This window comes from Fopius arisanus, unplaced genomic scaffold (genome assembly GCF_000806365.1).
Source record: "Fopius arisanus strain USDA-PBARC FA_bdor unplaced genomic scaffold, ASM80636v1 scaffold00111, whole genome shotgun sequence".
In the NCBI taxonomy this organism is placed as follows: domain Eukaryota; kingdom Metazoa; phylum Arthropoda; class Insecta; order Hymenoptera; family Braconidae; genus Fopius; species Fopius arisanus.
In genome coordinates this window covers 242,966-259,555 of record NW_011887850.1, presented here as the reverse complement: position 1 = coordinate 259,555, position 16,590 = coordinate 242,966, and the positions used below count along the sequence as shown (strand labels likewise).

The following is a 16,590-nucleotide window of genomic DNA, read 5'->3' as shown; positions in this document are numbered from 1 at the left end:
ACTATCAGTTGATTTTTCCGAGTGCAGGTGGCATGTTTGTAACCTTTAGTCTTCGTTCTCATGTGGAATAACGCGGTTGAAAAATTTCTGCTGAGGAAGTCGCGTTTTTTTTCGAGACCGGCTACAGGAATTTGTTTATTTTGAGGTAATTATGCCGCCTAAGAAGAATGCTGGAGGTGCAAAAGGTGGAAAATCCAAGGGCGGAGATCAGGCTGAGGGAAAGGGTGAGGGAAAAGCTGAGAAAAAGGGAGGAACAGCTGTCAAGGTGAGCTTTGGAGTCTTCATTTGGGATTATGGTGATTGTTGGCTTATTGGGGATTTTTCGTGATTCAGGTGAGGCATATCCTTTGTGAAAAGCAGTCCAAGATTCTGGAGGCCATGGAGAAGCTCAAGGCTGGACAGAAGTTCAATGAAGTTGCAGCTAGTTATAGTGAAGACAAGGCACGTTCTGGAGTGCGTATTGTTGGTTTGTTTTGCTCCTTTGGTGGTGACAGGAGGAGTTTGGTTTGTTTTATTTTATTATTTATTTACCATTTCCAGGGAGATCTAGGGTGGCAGACCCGCGGAGCTATGGTGGGACCTTTCCAGGATGCTGCGTTTGCTCTACCCATCTCCAACCTGGGGAATCCAATCTACACCGATCCTCCGGTAAAAACGAAATTTGGATATCACATTATTATGGTAGAAGGTAAAAAGTAATCGCTATAGGTACAATATTTTGTAAATACTTTTTTATTATCGTCATACACAAATAAAATTTATCAAATAATTGGCGAAACAACTTGTCTTTCGATTCTTAAACTAAAGGAACAATGATGTGTTAACTGATGTTTTTTGAATTTCTCTCGAAATTCATTGACAGTGAAAGAAGCTTTGAATGATCGCAATAAATATACTGTCTATACAAGTTACTCAGTCGCTCATGAATAGCTGCCATTTGTAATTATTCGCTCTTAAATGTAAAGATGAGTTCAACAGCCAAGGGATAAAACGCAGTGTCAATTCAATTTTTAGGACTGGCTTCAGCCAGAAAATTTTCCTGTGCAAGAATTCAAAGATTCGGAAAAATAAAAGAATATATATAAATTTTGCGGTGAGTATTTTTCGTAAATACGGAGAGAATAATTCATTGTTGTTTTTCCCTTTAGCTGCTAATTTAATGAATTAAACACGAATATTTGGATTTGTGAAGCGAACGTATTTGAGTAGAGAGTCATTTTCCTCGCAGACCCAGGGTTTCTTGTGGTGGCAAGCGACATCGTGCCAGTTAACGCCATCATTGTAGAACTGGTTGAGAACAGCTAGACAATTCTCAGGTGCTCCACCCTGAATGGCCTCGCGGTTGTCAGGCTGTGATTTGCCGATGCCTCCACTCTCTGACCAGTCATTCTGATTGCGATCACTTGTGGGTGCGAGTTTCTGGAGTTCAGCTGTCCAAAACCATCCATTGATGTTCAGGGGTTGTAAATCTGCTCTGTCACATCCCTTGAAGTCACAGAGACGTCCCGACGTCCAGATGTACTTGACTTTGTTCTGTACCAGACGACTCTTGATAAATTCATTCTCGGCGGATGTCTCCAGGGAGACGAGATCCATACAACGTTGCCTGCAGAAATTTCTCCCTGAAAGCCAATCTATTTCCTGACCTGCAGTCCTCGGATCCGCCCAGGAATAGTAATAGCCTTTTCCATTAAAACGCTCGTGAATCGTTCCTGAAAATAGATTTATTGAGTTCCATTTGTAAATTCAGGAACCTATCTTCGAAACGAGTTGAGAATCGTTTCAATTAATTTCTTGTCAAGACACGAGAACGATCGCTACTAAAATTTCAATTATTCGTCAAATTTTCGAGATATTCGAATCGAATAATTTTCCTTAAAAAATTTCTATTACTATGGCACTCAGTCATATTAGCAACAGCATAAAATCAGTTAAAAGTTTTCACACGATATATCAGCAAATCAATTTCCGTTCTTTCTTTCCATCACCATTAATTGCTCGAACATCCTCTATTAGTTAAAATTTATTGCTTAAGAATAAAGATTTACGACGGGAGGGAAAAACTTCAGTCAAGGACTTTCTCTGCAGGTGAACCCTCTGTCCCTCAACCTCTATTGATACCGCAGATTATTTCCCCGATTGTTCTGCCTGTTCATGGAGAAAATGGTAAAATAATCGTAAAGACATTGTCGACATGATTTTCGAACGGAAGTCGAGTCAAACGGTTCCGGTTGGCTCTGCCGAAACGGATTGACACCAATATGAAAGATGCCACAAGGTGAAACTCATGTAATGGTGAACCATTACCCTGTGAAATTCCATAAAGGTGGGGGGTGAGGGGGGGATGGGGCATTTATTCGTCATGTTGGCTCGTGACCCACACACTCGTGGGCTGGGGACGACCTAGACATTGGCACGGTATCCAATGAAATTCACGACCCACCCGTTTAAATGCTAATGATGACTTTCCCACATCCGCGAGGCTTTTTTTTTATTTTCAAAACGATTTTGGTATTAGCCGGTACTTTCCATGCTAATGCCCGAATTTCGGCCCGTTAGAATTTCTAATGATTATGGAAATTTTATTTATAGATTGTCTTCCAGTGATTATCACAATTTCTGATTTTTAAATTTCTGATCATTCGATGTATTATCAATGATTCCAGTTTAACTTTCAAAATTCTAAGGAAATTTCAACGAAATTGAAATGAATTGTGGGGCAAGGCTGAATTATTGTGGGTGACAAACTATCTCGGAATGAGAATTGCTCCCCAATATTTGATCCTCAGGTGAATTGAAATTCTAGACACGGAGTTCGTTAAACTGGAGGTTGAATTTTATTTAGTGGTAATGTGAAAGTGTCAATGTCATTATTCGTGACCAGTTAATTCAATAGATGAATATTTGTCAGCGGAAGAAACCACTGGGATCGATGGGGAAGAGTTTGCCAACTTTCTAGACAAGCGGTTTTCCGGCCTCTCGTGACTCTGGGGTCTATAATAAACAAATCTTCAATTTGTTTATTACATGTATACCATCTCCATGATTTGGTACCTTTGGTAAATTGAAGATTTGTTTATTATAGGTACCAAATCACGGAGATGATGGATTTTTTTTTGTGGAGAATTGATGAAAACTTACTTTGAGCGCACAGCTGTGGAATTGGTGGCTCCAAAATTCTTCCTGGAGATTGGGGCTGGAATTGGGCTGCGGCGAGGGTCGCCAGTGCCCCGAGGATGATAAATCGCAACATTTCTGGATATTTCACCTGAAATTTATCAACATAAAATTATTTTGACAAATATAGCGAAAATAACTTTTACTAAAATAATCTGAAAAAAGAAAGTCTAACTGAAAAGAAAGAATAACTGAAAATCCCTCATTTCCACCTTTCTACACGAAATGATACGTTTGTTAATTCAGAATTTCTTCACGACTTCGTGACATCGTTTAGTTCTCCGTGATTTAATAAAGTCGTATTTTTTGATAGTGGAAAAATATATGAGAGAATTTCTATATTGCAGACGGTTTATTTATATTTTCAAATTGTGATGTGTGAGGAAATTCTGAGGGAACGCTAATTGATTGTTAGCGAATTATCTTTTACAGGTTGAAGAAAGTATGCGGTGACTTATGATGATCTAACGAACGGTACCCGCTCTGAGCTCTTAGGAATATTCTGATCGGCTGATGTGATAAGCAATATTGGTAGGGCCCCTATACCGAAAAAATTTCTCGGCCGATGCCTCTGAACGACTTTCTTCAGAACCGGTTTATTAATGGCTTACTTCCCAATCGGGGTTGAAAACTTCAAAATTCCGTGGGAAATTTTTCTCTTTTGTTAATATCTTCAAAATAAATGACAGGAACAAATAATTCAATCAGCGTTAATGATTATTTAACCGATAATGAGAGCTCAGGAATAAATTCAAACGATAGATTATTTGATATTAAAGCTCGTAATATAAAGGGGAAACAGAAGAAAATCTTAATTTTTCAATCGCCATTTTATTAACATTAACTCGAATTAATTGCAAAAAATCATTCGCAGTTCGCATAATAAAGAAACGAAAAATTTAGAATTTCATAATCTACAAAGTTTCTCGAAATTTTTATTTTCATTTTTATTATTAATAATTGTTTTCAAATTTTATCATTCACATAATTAAATTAAAAAATGAATCACTACGCTGGAATCTGCATTCAAATGTCAATAAATAAATTCTAAACTAGTAAAAACCATTTGGCCTATTCCAAATTCCAGAATTTCAATGATAATTGAAGTAAAAATCGATGAGTTGACAGAAAAAGTTCTGAGATACTCACCTAAGAACGTTCACGGTTGAACTGCGACTCATGGTGCTGGGACACCCCTATATATACACAATGTTCAGCAAAGATCCCCATTTCCCAGCAGGATGTTGAGACCTGAACCTTCGACACTTCCATCCTCCAAAGCCACTTGCTATCGAAATTTAACATTTATTTTTTCCCCAGAAATTTTTCTCTCAAACCGCACAGACGTCTCAATATCAAATCAATTTTTTTTAAGTTCATGTCAACATGTGATAAGATTATACTGTAATATTAATAATAATAATATGCAATCCTGTTCAATAAAATAAACCATTAGATTTAAAAAAATGATAAAGAAAATGGAATTTCGATTTCACTCGAGGAGAAAATGAAAATGGGAATAGAAAAGTCAACACGTAAAGATACAGAATTTTGAATAACAAGAGTTCATTGACTATCGGTCCGTAATGATTCTGACGGATATAAAAACAGTGAAAGAATAAACACGAGAGCAAAGGAAAGGGATAAGGAAAGTCATTGGATTTATCTCCGATATTTCGGCATCACTTAACGATCAATTGTGGCTGAAACATGAAGACAAGAATTCCAGTATTGCTTTATTTGTTTAACGTACCCCAGGCTGTTTCTGCTTGAGGAGCACGTGGACGTAAGAAAACAGGAGGACTTTCGCCGGAGTGTAGACTGAATTTAAAATGAGTTCTGTTCAAATTTGAAGAAATAACAAATATCTCGGAGCAATCACGTACGCCACACAATCTCTCCTGAAAATTTCCCAATCCATTGAAATAAATTTCAAATTACAGATTTTAATATTGCAAGTAATTGACGCAGATTGTCAGCTAGAATGAGGTGGATAATTATTGGAGAAAAAATACTTGCTGGATTTGAACAATGTCCATTGTTAAGTTCACAAACTGAATAATTATTCAGTCCCGTTAGAAATGCCTAGGTGTCGTGTATCATATTTGTGGGGACATGTGGGTCACCCAGAAATGTACCTCATGACAAAACAGCGATAATCCCTCCAGAAATGCGATAGGAAGAATTTTTTGACAGCAATAAATGAAGAGGAATGCTTCAGCTTGGCTCCTACTCCTAAAATAAAACGAACAGGTTTTCAAATAAATTTTGTTAGGCCTCGAGATTATATTAATCACGTCTTCAATATCGAAGAAAAAAATACAACCTTAATGGTCGATAATAGTTTCCATCCGATTTCTATTCCAAAATTCTCCACGAGATTTCACTCAATGAAAAAATGGAGAAAAATATCACCTGTGAAATGAATATCTAAACACTGAATATTTATGAGATAATAAATCTATAAATCGGATCTCACAAAAAATATTTATGCCTGAAAATTTTATAAACTCCGAGGAAATCTGATTGATTTTCAATTGACAATTTTGATTATTTCAAATATATCTGGGAGGACAATTGCCCCAATTAAAAATAGTAGAATTGAAATCTACATTTGTTGAAATAATATTCACTAATTAATCGAATTTCCAACAGCCATTGCAACTCGCATGACATTTTTCATTGTTATTTCAATTCGTAAAAAAGAAACATCCAATTGGTGGATCAACTGAAGTTTCGCCAACCTGACTAAAATCAAATATGAACACGCCCGCCACCCTGTGAAAACACAAAAAACTTAAAAACCCGAGGATAGAAACATGTCGGTTCAGATTTAGGCGTCCCTCGTGTCTCTCATCTCATTGTTTATAAATTAAAAGCCAAGGTTCATCACTCCAAAGGTGTTCATCAAGTAGTTAAGCTCCAATTAGCTCTAATGACTGATTGAATCAACATTCGTTGTGTCTGATCAAGGTGTAGCTATGTCGGACACTGAGTTATGCCGGCTGTGTGCAGAATCCAAGATCAAAGTCATTGGTATTTATGATCCCGAGGGGCTCAAATTAGCAATTGAAGAGAAAATTGCCAAGTTTCTTGATTTACAGGTGAGTCACCACCATTTTCCATCATTTAAACAATTGCCACTCACCAAAAAACGACTCAAGCCCAAAAAATAACACAAACCTAAACTTTCTTATTGTCAAAATTATTTATTGGATATTAATTTATGCAAGAAGGATAATTGGAATTAATTTTTCTTTACAATTAAATACATTAATTTAATTTAGTGTTTTTTTTATTAACTGATGTAATTTGAGAATTTTTATTGAATTCAGAAAATGGTTAAAACTTTTTTCAGGTTGTTACATCAGATAATCTTCCTCTTTCAATCTGCACCGATTGCTACGATCTCCTAGACCAATGCAGCCTCTTCTACGAGAGAAGTCATCAGGCCCAGATTTCTCTCCGCCACCTCTTAATCGATATCAAGCCCTTGCGAGATTCTTCTGATTCCACCGTCGACTCTGTGGAGAAGATAATTGGGGGTTCAAATAAAACCGAGGAAGAAACGGCGGAATTCGGTGACGACTACATCCCAGGAGATGAGCTGGACCCAGACTACCTCACTGACGATGTGGAGCAGAGGGAGATCCCGGAGGTTGACCACAAATACGCGCCAGCAGAGGTTCCCCCAGAGAAAGAAAAAATCCTGAGAACCAAGAAAACCCCGAAGCAGAGCATGAAGCAGGTGAGAAGACGAACGAGAAAGCTAAGTCCAATTGCCTCGGGGTCTGACACCGAGGACGTAAAGATCCCCGAGAACTACATGACTGGAACAGAATCAGACAAAGAAATGATAGAGTCCAGGATAGTCGATTATCCAAAATCAAAGACTCGTGGAAGAACACTGGACAGATACCCCTGGCTGTGCACAGACTGCAACGACAAACTTCCATCGTTGGACTCACTGGAGCAACACCACAAGATTACCCACAATCAACAGGCGAAATACATGTGCGTCCAATGCTGCAAAATCTTCGATAAGTATCAGGCGTTCCTAAGTCACGTGAGGAGACACAAGAACAAATCAAAATTCACCTGCGAGGAATGTGGAAAATCCTTCGTCCACAAGAAAGTCCTGGAGTCCCACCGGGCAATTCACAGCGAGGAGAGGCCACACGTTTGCCAGACGTGTGGCAAGAGTTTTCGTCAGCAGAGTGCACTCTACATCCATGGGAGGTGTCACCTCCCAGATACCATGAAGAATCGATATCCCTGTGATCAGTGTGGTAAGAGATTCTCCACGAAGCCAAATCTCGTCACTCACAAGAGGATTCACTCAGGTGTAAGGAATTTTACTTGTGACCAGTGTGGTAAGAGCTTCATCCAGAAGGGAAACCTCGAGGCACATTTCCTCACTCACTCTGCTGACAAGCCCTACAACTGTTCCCTGTGCACTAAGGCCTTCAAGACCCCTCTTCAGCTGAAGAAACATGAGACCGTTCACACTGGTGACAAACCCCATCAGTGCGCAGTCTGTGGTAGGACTTTCAGAGAAAAGGGAACTCTGAGGGAACACCACCGGATCCACACTGGAGCCATGCCATTCACCTGTGAATTCTGTGGAAAATGCTTCAGGTTCAAGGGCATTCTTACGACTCATAGGAGACAGCACACTGGAGAGAGACCGTACAGTTGTCTCGAGTGCCAGCATCATTTCACTAATTGGCCTAATTATAATAAACACATGAAGAGAAGACATGGAATCAATACATCGCATACCAAACATTTGCCACAGAATCCTCTTCAGCTGCATGTGCAGGAGGAAGAGGCTGGAGGCCAGAGCACTGAATCGGCAGGCAATGTTGAGGTGACGCACATAATTGCTGAGACCTCCACACAGTCAATTATTCTTGAAACTGTTCCCACCCCAGCTGTCGAAACTTTCCAGACTGAATCTCCTGCTAATATCCAGACTGCTCCATTGTTTCGTGATAAAAATACCACCACCACCTACTTCAATGCAGTACCAGTGACGATACAGAATTTTCTAACGCCGAATGTACCTTATAATTTTTACACTGTTCCCAGTGTCAACGAGAATGAATCGATTCTACCAAAATAGGAAATTCAATAGTTCATGAAAATTTGACATTTTCATCGATTCCAAAATTCAGCTCTTGAATTTCAACAGAACAATCAGTACTAATATAAGCAATAATTAGAATAATTCAGCAATGATAACGATAATTGCAACTATCATGAGGAATGTAATTTCTGAATTGTTTTTTTTTTAAGAAAGAATTTGATAAGATCATTATCAAAACATTGTTATCGTTTGGTCATGTCAAAATGTTCTAGACAGCTGGTGATGAATTTCTGTGTTTTACAATAAAACGACTTTGAAGAGTGATAAATTAACAATTGCTTTGGATTAAAAAAATTAATTTTATTACAGATTATACGAAAATAATGGAAAAACATTCTGCAGGATTTATATCTAATTACAAAATATTTATCACGTCCCCATCTACAATATTTAACTTTTGTTCTTCGCAGTTTTTTCTTGGTTGCCCTGCCTGATACACAGAAATACTTTACTGAGGTCCACGATGGAATAGGCATTTTTTCTGAGGTACCTCTCCACAAACTGCTTCAGTCTGTCATACGCAGCAATAACTTCAGGTGTTAGAGGTGTTTCCAATTCCTTCCCATGCCTTCCAACATCGAAACAATCTAGGTAGAAGCTGAATTGATCGTACAACATGGTCTCAGTGAATTCCCTGACGAGCTCTCCCTCAGAGCACATCGGGCAAACAGGTCTGTTGGTCACCTTGTCCGAACACCCGAGCTGCAGAGAATCCGTACTGTAACTGCACTCTGAATTATCGCACTGCAGATCCTGCTGATAATACTTATCCACAAATTTCCTCATTTCCATCTGGAGATGATTTTGTACAGCTTTCACGTGTCTCCAGGGTGCTGACTTGCAAGTCTCCATGGAGCAAGCTTCAAGGGCTGGCAGTTGCTTCTTCCCCACTGCTTTCAAAAATTTTTTCACTTTGTTTTCTGCTCCACACTCTTTACATTTGAACACAAAAGCCGTGCAATTCTCAAATCTCCAGGCCTTAGGGGTGTAAGTGCTCGAGTAATTGGAGTTCTCTGCTCCATTGGAGGAAGGAATCACCGCTGGTTTGTATTTGTCAGCGACTCCAAGGCACTCTGCCAGGAATCCACCATCCAACTCCGTAATTGGTGCGCAGATTCGTTGGAGAACTGCAATTACCTGATTGATGAGGTAGTAATCGATGTCCAGAGTGAGGTCTTCACTCTTCTTGTATTCGTCAATGTGGTAAGCCCTTTCGACGGGCGAGTGGGAGGTGCCGTCCAGGCAGATGATGTAGGGAACGGTATCCCCTGCCTTCCACATCCTCCCACCCAATTTATTCAACCTCAGGGCAACTGCCACGTGGGGCTGATTTTTCTGGGGGTAGTCCTTCGGATCCTTTGACAGTTGCTTGGTAATTACTAGAGATGACAGGGGAATGCTCTGACTCCTCAGGTTTGTCGCGATCTTCTCGAGGTACTCTCGAATTTTCGCTGTTTTCTCCTCAATAGGCAACTCCGTGAATATCTGATCAATCACATGTTTCCCGACATCGCAGGCCAGCTGACACCAGTCCCTCCTCACAATATCCAATCCCTTCCACTCAGTCTGATACTCCAGTTTCCCACTGGGTGACTTGCTCATCAACATAGCAGCATATTTCTTCTTGTTCAATAACAACATGTACCTGAAGACCCCATCAATATCCAGTTCAATCTTCTTATATGTTTTGTTGACCTCCTGCTTGATCTTCTTAGCCACCCCAAAGGCCTCATCATAATTCGAAATGTTAATATAAATCATGATGGAGTCTGTGTCCCCATACACAACATCATAATTCAGTTTCTCCACGAGGATCTTCGTATTCTGGAGGATCTCTCGTCCTTTGGCTGTCACCAGGGCAGCCAGATTTTTAGCGTAAAATCGACAATGGGCAGCTCCAAGACATCCATACATCGAATTCGCTGTCAGTTTCAAGGCAAGCTGCCGGATATTATACTGAAGCTTCAGCTCAGGGGAGAGATTTGGTGTTTTGATGAGTTTCTTCACTTCACTCCGACTCTCCACGAGTTTTCTGATTTCTGTGGGAATGACACCAGTCTGAACATCTCCCCCAGGAATATGAGCATTCGTGAGCTCTGTGTAGCAGACTCCTGGAATAGTCGTGAAGCAGAGATTGTACTCCTGAATAATGCTGGGGTACAACGAATTAAAATCCATGAGTAAAATCAAATTATCATAAAATCCCTTCTTCGGCTCGAGAACTAGACCACCAGCATAGGCTGCTTTTTTCTTGGTGCTCTCCTCGGTCTTCTTGTTGGAAATCTTCTTATCCGGAGTTATGTATCCCTTCTTGAAGAAGGCGTGGAGCAGCAGGAACTCGTTCCTCTCAGCTCTTCCAGCTGATAGCGTCCTCGAGAGCACATTCCCAGCGATTGAAGTGATTTGCAGTGCCAGTGGTATTATGTTCATCTCGCAGATGAGACTGAGAATGTACGATGCCTCTGTCATCACAATCTTCACCAATCCGAGGACCTTCTCGTGGGACGAATAAAATTGGGAACAATTCGCTGGCTTGATTTCCTTTATATGATTCTCTTTGGTGTTCAATACTGCTGAGCAGAGAGTGTCGAGGTCATAGTTACGGACCTTGAGGTTGACCTCCTTAGCGCATATCTGGAGATCGCAAATGGGACGACCGCAAAATATCTGCTGGAGCATTATCTTTCCTTTGATGAATGGCAGAAGACTCCTCTTGAGTTTGCCAGTTCTGCTGGGATTTTTCACCTTCAGGGCCACAAGTCTTCTCGTCAGGACGTCGAATTGAAAGCCACAGTCGTGCCCCACTAGAATATCTGGATCGATAATCTGGATTTTATCGAGGAACTTCTCCAGGAGTTCAGACTCGCTATCGCACACGATGACATTTGTACTCTGGAATTTTCTGAGTTTATCAACAGCGTAGAGAGGCCAAGGGATGTTCCTGGGGTGAGTGACGAAGACACAGTGCTGGTTGAAGGGGGGCTTGGGGGCTGCTTTGTCGATTTGGAAATTATTGTGAGTTAAAACTGAAATCATGTTGACTTCGTTTTGCTGTTCTTTTGAATTCAAGGAAATCCGGATGTTCAGGGTGGTGACTGTCGTTGGGGGAATGGAGAGCTTCCTCCCATCATCGAATTTGAGTACCGAGAGGTTCTCCATCTTCAGGCAATTCACCTGGAGCTTGCACCAGGTGGCAAGACTCTCGACGATAATGGGATTTTTTATCTCGAGCCAGCAGGGCCCCTTGAGGTTCCTCTCGATCAGTAACAGCTCCAGGGCATTCACAGACGTTCCAAAAATATGTTCAATTGTTTTTCCAGAGTAGTCTGAGGGAATTGCAGGAAACGATGCCGAGTAACGCACCTCCAAGTACTCAGACTCCACTGGGATTCCTTCGATCTCGAATGCGTAATTCTTTTTTACAGTTTGAGAACGAAATTCTGTTATTTTCTGGCGACTCGCGTATTCGTTGAACTCACCATAGACATTCATCATGGTGTTGGCTTCTCCGGTGCTGAGGGTCTCCCTGGGTAGCACGTAAATCCTCCTGGGGATATTTTTCACAGTCAAACAGCAGGGGACGTACGTGTTGGAGGCCTCCAGGTGGACTTTCCCGAAGAGATTCACCACGCCTGGTTGACGATAAGGATCCTCGGAGGCGTCCAACCAGAAGAATCTCAGGATTGAATCTCCTGAGGCATTTGTTGTCACCACTGTGGACAGATCTTCAGAAATTTTTCCTGATGGGTCCTGGAGAGTCGTGTCCTCGCTATTGTCTGCCTCGAAATTCCAGTGATCGAACATTTCCACGTTGCTGAGAAGATTTTCGATATCCTCGTCACCTGGTATGTCAATTTTCGCTTTCCGAGGGATTTGGGTGGATTGAGTGAGTTGAGAGGACTGCGTTGTGGCTGAAGGCATCGAGGATACGTCTGGACACTCGAAATCGTCGTCTGGGAATTCCGCAGTGTATTGGGAATACATTTCGTCAGTTCCTTGGGACTTGTTCGTGATTTCTGGTTCTATTTCTGGTTCCACCAATTTTGTTTTCTTAGGATCTGGACCTGAAGGATCTTCTTTTTTACTCCCATTTTGTGGCGCAGTCGAGGTATTTTTTGGTATTGTGTCTTCAGGAATTTTTTCACTTGCCCTTGCCTTAGGAAAATCGAAAATCGCTTCTTCCTCTTCTTCGAGCGTCTTGTTCGCTCGAATCACCGGTTTTGGAGCAGTCTTCGGGGTTGCAAATCTGTTGGTAGAGGATTTTGGAGTTGAAGGTTTGCTATTTTCCAATTCTTTAAGCATAGAGCCGAGGATGTCGTCATCCTCGACGGCCTTGGCCTCTGTTTTTTTGGAGGGCATGCTCTGGAGCATGTTGAGGATATTCCCCTTACTCTTGGACTCTTTGTGCTTTCGTTTCTTAGGTCCTGAGAGGGAGGCCCGCGAGGCCTTCTGAATACTCTCGTCGTCCAAGTCATCGTCGAATATCTCTCTGCCGTCCTCGACGTATCCACCATCACCGTCATCGACGATCCAGTCGTCTTGTTGACGCTCTACGACCGTTTTCGCAAAGTCCTTGTCATCCACTACGTCGTAGACGTTATCGATCTCTTCTATTTCGTATTTGTGCTTCGAGCCTTTGAGATTCTTCAACTTCTGGAGGGCAGCGAAGCGACCGAATTTGTCTTTTTTTTCTCGTCTCGCACGAGAGGATGACGAGGGACCCTCGTTTTCCATTTCTCTTTCTTTTCTATAACCTCAATCTTGATTAATATTACCGAAGATTTTGAGTGAGCAATCGTTGAATTATTTCTCTTTGCGATCTTTCGATCAGTTTTACTTATTTAGGCACCGAATGGCAATTTTTTTTTCACTGTTGGTCAGTAATAAATAAAATGTATGATATCACCGCTTCGATTGAACGCTTTGTGTTGCTATTTTCTGGCGGGAAACTGACGTTTCGGAACATGTCGGAACATCGGCACCTGTTGAAAATCACCCGACATGTGATAATAAAGGCACGAAAAGGAAAAATTGAGAGGAAAATATACTCAATTTGTTTCTTACGAATTTGATAAGGTTGATATGTTGAAAAATCGAGGAAAATAATGAGAGTAAGGGTGTAGCATTACCAGGCATTTATAGAATTAATTTTGAATACTTCCTCGATTTCTTTAAAGAGAATGAGAAAACATTTTTATATTTCTAAAGGTGAAGAATGAGAATAAAATGAATTTATTTAGGGAATCGTTTATTCAATCCTTGCATACCATATGATAAAAATATACAGTAACTTACAGACGCCTAATCACGTTTGCAAAAAATTTATAAACATCAATTCATTAGGTATTTCATCATTATATTCTCAGTATTATCGAAATTAATTGTGACCGAGAAGAAAATGTCACCAGAAAACGGAATAGATTGTGATGTGAAAATATTAATAAAAAAAATTTGTTAATTCATACCAAAGAAATAGGAATCTCCATTTCCTTTTTCAAAACTTTTCATGACCATCAACATGATTTGAAAATAATAAATCTTAACGAATTGTAATTCGAGCTGTGTAATAGAAAAAAAAAATCAAATGCCGTCTGATCACATACCCAATTTCGATCCGTTTCAATTCATAAAAACGTCACTGCAACGTTTTTTCTCAAATCACCAATGAACTTGGATCGTGTGAGCATATAATAAAACTTATACGCTCCAGACAATAGTTAATTCAACTAAAAATGGCGAGAGGAGGAAATAGTCACAGAAGTTATATACATAATACAAGCCACGTCAAAGATACTTTAGAATACTAAAGTATTCATGGTTCGAACAGTTATAATTTCACTAATCAACACTTTCAAAAAATCGTTCAACTAAATCTACCGTATTGACTTTACTAACAAGTGAATGAAATATATTGTTCGTATTTCCACATTTGTAATATGGTGATTTCTCGAATGATCTTATCCTGGGGGATACGAGTACGTAATTTTAAAAAAACCAGTCAAAGATTCCAGGTGAACACAGAAAATTCTCAGGTATTAAGGAATCCGCTCCAGAAGAAATGAGAAAAACTTTTCATTTCATGTAGATAAATTTTCACGTACACTTTCCTCCGAGGACACATCGTTCTCTCATAATATCTCATCGTAAATGAAGTTAAAGATATTTAAATCCTAATGTGAATCATCAGACCTTCTAAATTTGGATTCACACGGTTGTCCGAGTGATGAATGAAATAAATCGTGTTGACCATTGATCCGAGATTATTTTCACGACTTTCAACTGACCTTTTCCTCCCGGGAACAGTACTTATCGTCCAAAGTGTTTGGGAAAGGAATGGGAAACGTAATCTGGGTCTGGATTTAATTTCTACTGATCCAATTGAATGCCTTCAAGAAGAAATATGCGATCGTAATGGCATAGAGAATTTTATCTCGCTGCTGGCGATGTACTATCTCCAGTTCGACTGCCATCACTCGACGATTGAGCTTGCCGACTTGACGACGCAGATGCTGTATCTCTTCGCTCGGAGGAAGAGAGACGTCCAGAGAACTGTATATCGGAGTTTGCTCCCTTGAAATCACAACCACGACAATAAATCCATCACAGTATCAATTACTCGTTTCCATCAATTTACCTTGCAGCACGTCTTGCAATTTGAGTCTCGCTTTCATAAGGTGGAGGTTTTGAGAAAGTTGTGTTGAGTTCTGAGGCATTCTCAAAATTTTCCATGTCACCGTCGTCAACAGTTGGGAAGAAATGGTCCCCCAGAGTCAAAACCCTCGGTGGAGTCTGCAGAATTGAAAGAATAGAAAAAATATTTCGTGCCAATCGAGTCGATGAATTTTCCTTGGGGGAAAGACCACGAGGAAACGAATGCTGAACATTAGCCACTGATATCAGTGCAGACAACAAAAAGGACAATTAAGGTTAATTAGGTAATCAAACTCACACAGACCTGTACTCTCACCATTCCATGAGTTATGGGTTGTGTCACTGATTTCTCCAGGGCCATTTCGATCGGAGGAGCTTTCATGCCTACATGTTGATCTTGACCTAGGAAGATTGGAATTAAAAGATAAGTTGTTCTGGGATTATTAGCATTTCAATAATTCACCAGTAACGAGAATCCTGTCAGGAACGCGCATATCGAATTTGTCATTCTGCATCGGTGGATTCCAGGTGCCAGAGCCATTGGTACTGGCGTCATCATCCGAGTAATCTCCACTAACTCTGATACTTTTAGGTACTCTCATTCTTCTGTTTATATCCATGGTGAAGTTAGGATCGTAAAAACCATCAGAGTCTCCGTTGAATACTGCTGTTTTCGACATTGTGACTGCACCAAACAACAATCGATATTCAAAAATTAATATTGCATCCTTAAACTCGTTATCAGTTAACAAAATCACTTAGATCTTTGCTTAAAAATACATCAACACCAAATCAACAGTAACAACGAAGAAATGAGGTGAAATAATGAAACAGAAATGGACACCAATGGATTCGCAGCATCTGGAAATTGATATTCATTGAATTGAATTTGCGGGATGATTTGAAGGAAAAGGCTGGATTAAAAAACTGGTTGCACTACTACACAATTTTAAGTCGGGAGAGTAATTGGGATGAAAAGAGAATCATCGATTCGATTTAAAAGTAACCTTTGTCTGGGTCAGGCATATCCGTTGTACCCTTAACCTTTTCCCCAAGTACCCAAGCAATGTATCATACACTCTAATGATAATTTGACATGTGTATTGACAATGGGTAAGAAATGACGGAACAATGCACTTTTCGTTAGAATCTCAGTAATTGCACTTTTATTCTTTTTATACCCTGTCGGTTGTTAGGTCATTTTTGCGATCCTTTCGGAGCAGAACAGCTATTTTAAGGCGAGTATTCACCCGCCACTGGGGGAGACGTAGTGGATGAAAGAGGATTGACTAAAGTAGAAGTAGAGATCTGGGGGTTGATTGACCCCAGCGGCATCGTAGTACTGCACCCCAAGAGAGGGAGGGCGCCACACGCAATGCTGGGGTATGAATGCTTTTTGTTTTTTATTTGTTTAACTGAAATTCAGCCGACTGTAGAACGAGCGGAAGGGGGAAGCCACATCTTTTGGAATTCCAAATGGAAAAAATTATTCAATATATTGAAGATATACCACTAATGAAATTATTATTTTTAAATGAGCGCGTTGTCTAAATGGTAACGTGCTTGCCTACCACGCCGACGGCCCGGGTTCGATCCCGCCGTCATTCAGTTTT

The 16,590-nt window shown here is 40.3% G+C and overlaps 5 protein-coding genes across 8 annotated transcripts; 2 read left to right on the top strand and 3 right to left on the bottom strand.

Moving 5' to 3' along the window:
- Positions 1 to 63: 63 nt before the first annotated feature.
- LOC105271477 (peptidyl-prolyl cis-trans isomerase NIMA-interacting 4) lies at positions 64 to 781 on the top strand. Of its 2 annotated transcripts, none has more exons than XM_011313051.1 (3): positions 64 to 265; positions 334 to 453; positions 541 to 781. In XM_011313051.1, exons 1-3 carry the CDS (start codon positions 152 to 154, stop codon positions 697 to 699), a joined length of 393 nt encoding a protein of 130 aa, XP_011311353.1. In that variant the 5' UTR covers positions 64 to 151; the 3' UTR covers positions 700 to 781. The 2 variants fall into 2 exon arrangements, with proteins under 2 accessions (XP_011311353.1, XP_011311352.1); XM_011313050.1 differs by having other exon boundaries at positions 334 to 466; positions 541 to 701.
- Positions 715 to 4,438, bottom strand: LOC105271478 (uncharacterized). The gene is made up of 3 exons (XM_011313052.1): positions 4,327 to 4,438; positions 3,142 to 3,268; positions 715 to 1,712 (listed from the first exon to the last, which is right to left on the bottom strand). Exons 2-3 carry the CDS (start codon positions 3,251 to 3,253, stop codon positions 1,165 to 1,167), a joined length of 660 nt encoding a protein of 219 aa, XP_011311354.1. The 5' UTR covers positions 3,254 to 3,268; positions 4,327 to 4,438; the 3' UTR covers positions 715 to 1,164.
- A 1,563-nt stretch (positions 4,439 to 6,001) lies between these two features.
- LOC105271475 (zinc finger protein 577) lies at positions 6,002 to 8,590 on the top strand. The gene is made up of 3 exons (XM_011313048.1): positions 6,002 to 6,077; positions 6,151 to 6,281; positions 6,536 to 8,590. The coding sequence occupies exons 2-3, from the start codon at positions 6,159 to 6,161 to the stop codon at positions 8,300 to 8,302; spliced, it is 1,890 nt and encodes a 629-aa protein (XP_011311350.1). The 5' UTR covers positions 6,002 to 6,077; positions 6,151 to 6,158; the 3' UTR covers positions 8,303 to 8,590.
- A 15-nt stretch (positions 8,591 to 8,605) lies between these two features.
- Positions 8,606 to 13,270, bottom strand: DNApol-alpha180 (DNA polymerase alpha catalytic subunit). The gene has a single exon (XM_011313049.1). It carries the CDS (start codon positions 13,058 to 13,060, stop codon positions 8,717 to 8,719), a length of 4,344 nt encoding a protein of 1,447 aa, XP_011311351.1. The 5' UTR covers positions 13,061 to 13,270; the 3' UTR covers positions 8,606 to 8,716.
- Positions 13,271 to 13,557: 287 nt separating this feature from the next.
- On the bottom strand, positions 13,558 to 16,263 carry Tango11 (transport and golgi organization 11). 3 transcript variants are annotated; one of them, XM_011313047.1, is made up of 5 exons: positions 16,159 to 16,263; positions 15,441 to 15,662; positions 15,282 to 15,379; positions 14,961 to 15,115; positions 13,558 to 14,896 (listed from the first exon to the last, which is right to left on the bottom strand). In XM_011313047.1, exons 2-5 carry the CDS (start codon positions 15,655 to 15,657, stop codon positions 14,686 to 14,688), a joined length of 681 nt encoding a protein of 226 aa, XP_011311349.1. In that variant the 5' UTR covers positions 15,658 to 15,662; positions 16,159 to 16,263; the 3' UTR covers positions 13,558 to 14,685. The 3 variants fall into 3 exon arrangements, with proteins under 3 accessions (XP_011311349.1, XP_011311347.1, XP_011311348.1); XM_011313045.1 differs by having other exon boundaries at positions 15,985 to 16,192; XM_011313046.1 differs by having other exon boundaries at positions 15,294 to 15,379; positions 15,985 to 16,192.
- Between the last annotated feature and the right edge of the window lie 327 nt (positions 16,264 to 16,590).

What these genes read in the sequence shown, in the direction of transcription:
- LOC105271477 (XM_011313050.1), top strand. Translation starts at nt 152, where the DNA reads ATGCCGCCTAAGAAGAATGCTGGAGGTGCAAAAGGTGGAAAATCCAAG. An exon ending in AGGGAGGAACAGCTGTCAAG is followed by an intron (nt 266 to 333) that starts GTGAGCTTTGGA and finishes TTCGTGATTCAG; the next exon opens with GTGAGGCATATCCTTTGTGA. An exon ending in TTCTGGAGTGCGTATTGTTG is followed by an intron (nt 467 to 540) that starts GTTTGTTTTGCT and finishes TACCATTTCCAG; the next exon opens with GGAGATCTAGGGTGGCAGAC.
- LOC105271478 (XM_011313052.1), bottom strand. Translation starts at nt 3,253, where the DNA reads ATGTTGCGATTTATCATCCTCGGGGCACTGGCGACCCTCGCCGCAGCC. An exon ending in TCCACAGCTGTGCGCTCAAA is followed by an intron (nt 1,713 to 3,141) that starts GTAAGTTTTCAT and finishes ATCTATTTTCAG; the next exon opens with GAACGATTCACGAGCGTTTT.
- LOC105271475 (XM_011313048.1), top strand. Translation starts at nt 6,159, where the DNA reads ATGTCGGACACTGAGTTATGCCGGCTGTGTGCAGAATCCAAGATCAAA. An exon ending in CCAAGTTTCTTGATTTACAG is followed by an intron (nt 6,282 to 6,535) that starts GTGAGTCACCAC and finishes AACTTTTTTCAG; the next exon opens with GTTGTTACATCAGATAATCT.
- DNApol-alpha180 (XM_011313049.1), bottom strand. Translation starts at nt 13,060, where the DNA reads ATGGAAAACGAGGGTCCCTCGTCATCCTCTCGTGCGAGACGAGAAAAA.
- Tango11 (XM_011313045.1), bottom strand. An exon ending in ATGGAATGGTGAGAGTACAG is followed by an intron (nt 15,116 to 15,281) that starts GTCTGTGTGAGT and finishes TCAATTCTGCAG; the next exon opens with ACTCCACCGAGGGTTTTGAC. An exon ending in ATTGCAAGACGTGCTGCAAG is followed by an intron (nt 14,897 to 14,960) that starts GTAAATTGATGG and finishes TGTGATTTCAAG; the next exon opens with GGAGCAAACTCCGATATACA.